This window comes from Sciurus vulgaris (assembly GCF_902686455.1).
Source record: "Sciurus vulgaris genome assembly, chromosome: 10".
NCBI classification, from domain to species: Eukaryota; Metazoa; Chordata; class Mammalia; order Rodentia; family Sciuridae; genus Sciurus; species Sciurus vulgaris.
This window is the reverse complement of record NC_136470.1, coordinates 118,915,028-118,922,000: the sequence shown is the minus strand read 5'-3', so window position 1 is coordinate 118,922,000 and position 6,973 is coordinate 118,915,028. Positions and strand designations below refer to the sequence as shown.

At 49.3% G+C, this 6,973-nt stretch overlaps 2 protein-coding genes across 2 annotated transcripts; one reads left to right on the top strand and one right to left on the bottom strand.

Annotated features, from left to right (window-relative positions):
* Positions 1–2,761: 2,761 nt before the first annotated feature.
* Positions 2,762–4,488, bottom strand: LOC306638154 (U8 snoRNA-decapping enzyme). Its single transcript, XM_079101327.1, has 3 exons — positions 4,307–4,488; positions 3,936–4,205; positions 2,762–3,064 (listed from the first exon to the last, which is right to left on the bottom strand). The coding sequence occupies exons 1-3, from the start codon at positions 4,442–4,444 to the stop codon at positions 2,885–2,887; spliced, it is 588 nt and encodes a 195-aa protein (XP_078957453.1). The 5' UTR covers positions 4,445–4,488; the 3' UTR covers positions 2,762–2,884.
* Positions 4,489–6,155: 1,667 nt separating this feature from the next.
* LOC306670487 (cysteine-rich PDZ-binding protein-like) lies at positions 6,156–6,734 on the top strand. The gene has a single exon (XM_079155116.1). The coding sequence runs from the start codon at positions 6,209–6,211 to the stop codon at positions 6,512–6,514; it is 306 nt and encodes a 101-aa protein (XP_079011242.1). The 5' UTR covers positions 6,156–6,208; the 3' UTR covers positions 6,515–6,734.
* Positions 6,735–6,973: the final 239 nt, after the last annotated feature.

Below are 6,973 nucleotides of genomic sequence, written 5' to 3'. Positions count from 1 at the left end.
CTCAAATACACCTTCCCCTCCCCCTCACCTTGCTGGAGCTCCTGCCTCAGCCAGACTTCTCATTTCCTAGTCCACGGCACTGTTCATGTCTCCTTTTATCCAGATTAAACCTTGGCCCCACATCCCATCATTATTTCTCATCTGCCTGTCATCCCGACCGCTTCATCTCTCTCCTTGTCTTTGAGTCCCCTGCAAAACCCCAGCTCAGCAGCCTCTGCACACTGGTGAGGGGGAAGCAGGTGTGTGCTCAGTCCCAGGGCCATGCATGCACCCAGCCCAGGGCCTAGCTTCCCACTCTAGCAGACCACCTTGCAGCTCCACCTTGCCCTGCCATTCTGCTGTGCTTAACCAGCTTGCTTCTGATAAGGAAGGAGGACTTCATGCCCTCTAAGATTATCCTCACCCATGTTGAAAAAAACACAATCAGCTAGGCTCTGATACTCAATTAGAGCCATGAAAATGTACTATGCTATCTACCCAGCAGTCTTTCACAACTTGCATGCCTCAAGACACACACCTAATAGTCATTCTCGAGCACTCCTCTTCCCTCACCGTCCTCCTCCAGCAACCAGTCCATCAGCAGGCCCTGCCAATGACCCCACCTTGACCACTCTCCAGTACCTCCACTTCCATCCATATCCACACCCTGGTGCAGGTCACCACCTTCTACCCTGGACCCCACTCTGTCTCCTCCTTCCTCTTCTGTCCCCTCCTGGTCCATATTCCAAACGGCAGTAGTTGGAACAAACACCAGACTCCTCACTATGGCTTGAAGACCCTGTGCCACCTGGCTCCAACCTAGTTCTGCTGCTTTAGCCCTCTGCTTACCTTTGCCTAAAGACACTTTTCTTCCTAGACCATCTTACTCGGTCCAAGTTTTATACAAATTCTTTGCTATTTCTCTACCTGATCCCTCACCTCCCATCAAAAAATAGAGCCTAATCCCCACTTGAATGTTAGCTGACCTTAAATGACTTGCTTGACCAACAGTGTGACAAAAGTGACACTATGCAGGTTCCATGGCCACATCAGGCTTTGGGTTTCTATCTCGGTCCCCAGGATACCTCTCTGGGAGTCATGAGTTATCATGAGGGATTCCACCTACCTAGACCATGTTGCTGAGGCCACACACAGGAATGCTGGTCCCACTCTGCCCAGTCTTCCCTTCGTCCCTGCCATGGTGCTAGACCCGTGACGGAAGGTGAGGACACTGCAGACACCTATCTGCCAGCCCAAAACCATCAGGCCTGTTCAAAGGATCTGCAACCGAGTCATGTGGAGCAGTTACCGCAGGGCCCCTTAAACATTTCTGATCCACAGAATCATGAAATCTAATGAAATGGTTATTGCTTAAAATATTAAGTTTTGGGATGGTGTGCCAAGACTCTTCCCCCCTCAAAGCCTTGACACATGCTTCTCACTGTGTCAAAATCACTTCCTGCCTATGTGATCACTTCCTTCTCTTATCTGCAATGTTCACCAAATAGGACCCTTGCAAACCAGCCCAACTAATTTAAAAGTACCAAAATGGGACTATATCATAGCTTATTTATTTGCTTGTGAACTTAACAAGTAAACAGGCACAAATAAATTATTAACCTTACTTCCTTCCCAGAGCAGACATTTAGTAATCTATAGATCAGAGGCTAGGCAACTGCTCTTTCATTAGTTTCTTATTGGGCTACAGTAACACAAATAGATTTATGCATTAGTATTTTTGTTGTTTGTTTTCTGAGGATTAAGCCCAGGGGTGCTCTACCACTGAGCTAGAACCCCAATATTTTTTTAATTACTACTTTTTTGAGACAGGATTTTGCTAACTTGCCAAGGCTGCCCTTGGACTTATGATCCTCCTGCCTCAGTCTACTCATTAGCTGGGTTTATGGACAAATGCCATAAGATTTGATTTTTACAGGTAATTTTGACATGGCAGAGTAAAGAAGTTGCCGCTGAAACCCTGTGACAACAAAGCCTAAAATATTTACTCTCTGGCACTTTACTGTCTGCTCAACCCTTGCTCTGGAATCTTGAAGAGCAAGAGATATGAATACTTACACTTTATGGTACCTGGCAGTTTTAGGTACACAATTAGTGTCTGCTGAAAGAATTGAAAACTTCAGTTGCCCAGCTATAGTTCTTCCTTACTGAGAGGCTCTTTGTAGTGTGGCAGGGCTGCTCAGGGGCTGGGTCAGTTCCCTGCTGAGTTCCTTAGAGACTAAGGCAATACAAAAACAAAAGCCCTGGAGGTCAGACACCAGGACTGAGTGATAGCTCCATGATCAGTTCAAGAAGACCCTGAGACTGTGTGACCACTTATGCTCATCTTCAAGGGAAGAAAGGGTGAGGTATCCATTAGGAACTCTGCCACGTTCAAGAGCCCACGGTCACCCCTCAGGTAAGGGTGGGGGCATCTCAGGGAGCAGAGGGTCCTCTGCCTCTGCCCTCCCCAGTGAACATGGGCTGGGCTAGACCCCAGAGAGCAGCCATGCAGGAGAGGGGGAAGCTCATTCTCAGGAAGGGGCAGGAAGGGTGACAAGGCCGGCTGCACACATGCCACTTCCTGGTTAACCTGGACATCATGGGACAGAGGGTCAGGCTGTGTGTGGTCACAGGCTGTACATGGGCAAGCCTGGGGTTTCCAAGCTGTGTGTGCATGTGCACAAAGAGGAAGCAGACCCTGAGAATCTGCCAGGCCCCCTGGGATGAGCTATGGATTTTTACCCCTGATGCAATGAGTTGGGAAAGCCATTTGCTCAAAACATATTGCACACATATCTCCTTTTAATCTGGTATCATCTCTCAGGCCCAGAAGAGAAAACATTCCCCTTTCCCTCCCTAGTACCAAGGTCCCCATCAGGTTCCATGGGTCCATAGAGGGTTGCATTCAGTGATGAGCTGGGGTCTTAAGGCCTGAGAATGAGCTAGATTCTAGGAGCCCCAAGTCTTGGAGGGCTTCCAGTAGCTGTTCCCGGGCAGCACCAATAAATGAATTCTCCAGGAAGGCAGGCAAGCCTCCCACACCATCTCGCAAGGTATAGAGAGGCACCCGCACAAGGCCCAGCACCTGTGAAAGCAAGGAGACAGGAGACATTTGGACCCCACAGAGCTTGTCACGTTACCTCAATCCCCTCTGCAACAGATCTCTCTGGAGCAGAGGTCTTACCTCCCTTAACAACCAGGCAGAACCAGCCCCAAGGCTCATACCTCAGTGAAGCAGACTGGGCTCAATCCTGAGCATGCAAATGACCCAAGACATGCTCTCCAGCTCCATAAATGCTAATCCTCCTACCTCTCTACCTGAAACCTTTAGTGACACCTGCCTCTAGGATGCAGGCATGGCTCTATAGCACAGATTCTTGAATGTGGAACCTACACATTCACTTGGGACCTAGTACTTCCTCCAGCCCCACCTCTCACCAGCAATTGGAAGAATGGGGTTCAGGAATCACTGAGTATATGTTGCCAAAGTGAGCACAGTACTCATTGTTTTCATAGCTTCTCCTCCCTGTGATTCTGATATGTGCCAGAATTTAAGAAAATACCTCTATATGCAATCTGTCTCTCCTAGCCTTTAGTATGAGCCATATTTTCTACCTAAAAAAACAAAGACCCAAAGTTAAGTGCTTAGGGTGTCTCGACTGACCATTATCATATTATCAATAAGGAACAGCAGAGAAATTTGGATGGATGTGCTCTAGAAAGATCTCAGTAGAAGCTGGTATCCTGGGGGAAGAGGGCAGACCTCCACAGGGAGACTGGTTTGACAGCACTATTCTGATTAGAGATGACCAAAATCCCAACTACTCCTAGAAACTGGGGAAGACCCCAAGGTCTGAGGGGTTATAACCTCCTTCCAGGGGTGTTTTCCTTGGGCTGGGTACCCTTGAGGAAAGAGAGGCCAATTGGGTGCAGGGAGGGACCCGGGATGGCCCCACCTCCAGCCCATGGTCCTTGGCTTGTGGTGCGCCAGCTTCCACAGCCTCCAGCTGCTCTAGGGTCAGACGCTTGGCATAGAAGTGGGCCACCACCCGCGGTCTGGCCCCGGCGTGTGAGCTCCGGTAATCAGTGCGCTCCACACGGAAGGCAGACACGGCTTCGCCGAGCTCCTCGCGCAATTCTCTGTTCAGCCCGTCCTCCAGGCTGCTGTCCTGAGCGTCCACAAAGCCGCCTGGGAAGCCCAGGCGTCCGTCAAAGCGCATCTGCATCTGAGGAAGGGGAAGTGGGGTTGGCTGGGGTGCTCAAAAGGCGCTCCCCAGGGATGGTGCAGGGCTGGGGCGGGAAGAGGCCAGGAGCTTCCCCTCCTCACCAGCACGGCGTACCGCAGCGGGATGCGGCCGAAGAGCATCCCCGGGTCGGGCGCGTAAAGCAGTGCGTGGCACGCATGCCTCCAGCCAGACCCCAAGGCCAGAGCCTCCGCCAGCTCCACCTTGCGACCCCCGGCCATGGCTGGAGGATCTCTCTTCCTGGTCTGGGTGGACCACGTGGTTTTGCCGGGGGCGGGGCGTCTCATCTCTCACCTATAGGGTTCTGGGCGGGGCTGCCAGGGCCAATCCCTGCTTGGTGTATGGGCGGGACCGAAAAAAAAAGGCTGTACGACCGCAGCAGCCAATCAAGGCGGGGCTTTCAGGCAGCGTCCCTCGACAATAGCTGCGGGGAAACTGAAAGCTCTCTCTGGGTTGGGCATTAGACCGAGGCGGGCCTGAAGGTGAATCTGGAGCCCTGAAACTGGCCAGGCCAGTAAATAGATGCTTACGTCACAGCCGGAATCCCAGGCATTTCCGGGCAAGTCTGTAGAGCTAGGAAATGCTCCTTTGTGCCCTAAGCAGGATTTCATTGCCCCGGAGTCCTGGTACTAGGAGGAACAGTATAGCACGGTTTACTCTGACTACACACAGTGCAAGGGGCCTGGGGTTGAGGGAAGGAGGGACATAGGCCATTCTGGCTTCAGTGCCTGTGCTTATCCTAGGGCTGTGGGGCAGGAGTGGAGAGGTGTATGAGAAGTATTGTGAATGGTGGAACTGAGATAACTCATGCGGGGATCGGGTTCAGCGGTAGGTTAGGGATTGTGGCCTGGGTGATAGTAATAGTAATGTCGCGTGTTTTCTTTTCTTTTTGTTTTGTTTTGTTTTGAGATGAGAGTGGTACCTCTGGTGGCCAATACCTGTGGTTCAAGGAAGGAATAGCAGTAGGTACTGGGTAGATAGGGGACTGGAGGGCTCTAGTGCACAGTAGGGCTCTAGTGCACAGTAAGTGGTGCATGGGAAAGTCACAGGATCTGGTGAGATTTTTCTGGGGAAAGGAAGGAAAAGAAGGTGCTGTGGGTGAGCTCCGTGGCCAGGGAAGAGAGGCGGAGTGGTCTGAGGTACAAGAAGCCCCGAAGGCTTTCTGGATTTTACCCACAAACACCCTAAGACCTTTGAGTAGTGAGGGAGGGTGGGAGACAGGTGGCTCACCCTACCACAGGGCAGGGACTTCTCCAGGCATGGTGCTGAGGACTAAGGATTCAGGATCAGCTGAAGTTGTCCCTGTGCCAAAAGTCTATATGTATTACACAAAGGAAAGGAAGAGACAGCTCCTTGAGAGGGACCTGGGCATAAAGTCACAGACCCAGAGCTGGCCCAGACACAGGTTTGTGACTTAGAAGTCACTTAACCTCTCAAGCCCCTGGCTGCATCTGTTCCGTGGAGATGATACCGACCTGTTAGGATGCTGAGAGGTGTACAGCACTGTGCACAGTGCCAGGCACAAAGTGAACGTAGCCCTTCTTGGAACTGGGTGGGGGCACGGTGCTGTCTTAGGCTGAACACCAGGTTTGGAACTTAGCTCGACTCCTGAGCCCTCGGCTCTGCTAAGGAATGAGCTCTTCCTGGCATCATCTTTCCTAGCTTGCTCTTCGGAGTAGCAGGGCAACATCTAACATCAGGCAACTGGATGGAGAAGATGGGGCCCTAGGTGTGGTGCAATCGTCATCATCCCACTAAGAGTTCTAGGGGGCTGGGAAATGCCCCTGGTTAAACATAGGGTGACCTTGCAAAGAGATTATAAAAGCTTGTAAGAACTTAACAATTCCTGGGTCTTAACCAAACCAATTAAATCAAAGTCCATGGCGGTGTTGCAAGGGGATGGGTGGTTTTAAAAACATGTTTCAGAGTAGTGTTGTTTTTGGGTTGCTACTGCTTCAGCGTTTGAGCGAACTGTAGACGGAAGGATGGTATGTGAAACATGTGAAAAGAAACTTGGTATTGTTATCACTCCAGATACATGGAAAGATGGTGCAAGGAATACCACAGAAAGTGGTGGAAGAAAGCTGAATGAAAATAAAGCTTTGACTTCAAAAAGAGCAAGATTTGATCCATATGGAAAGAATAAGTTCTCCACTTGCAGAATTTGTAAAAGTTCTGTGCACCAACCAGGTTCTCATTACTGCCAGGGCTGTGCCTACAAAAAGGGCATCTGTGCAATGTGTGGAAAAAAGGTTTTGGATACCAAAGACTACAAGCAAACATCTGTGTAGATATATTGATGAAGTTACTGGCTTTCTGTGATTTTCCTTTCTGCTTTGAATTTTCAAGGCTTAACATAGATGTTCAACTTAAAAATAACCAATTTCAGAACAAAGGATTAAGTTTTAGTGAGGAAAGTTGATCAGTACTCATTCTTCTCTCAACAAGTTCTCAATGCAACAATGTAACTAGTATTTGCTTTAAGTGGTTATTTTTCTTATAAGCATTTTTTTAACTAAAGCAGCAAATTTATGAAAAAATATTTCTGAGTTCTGTATGCACTTTTTACTTAACATTATTTTGCTTATCCTCTCCATCTACTTTTATTTATAGATATCGCAAAAGTGAGGAGATTATTGATATTTTGCTTTGAACTTGGCATCCAGATTGAGAATTCTTACCTCATTCCCTTACTGGTGGCATAGTTCTTGGAGTCAGCAGTCCCTTAATGAATTGCAGTTTCAGAGGAT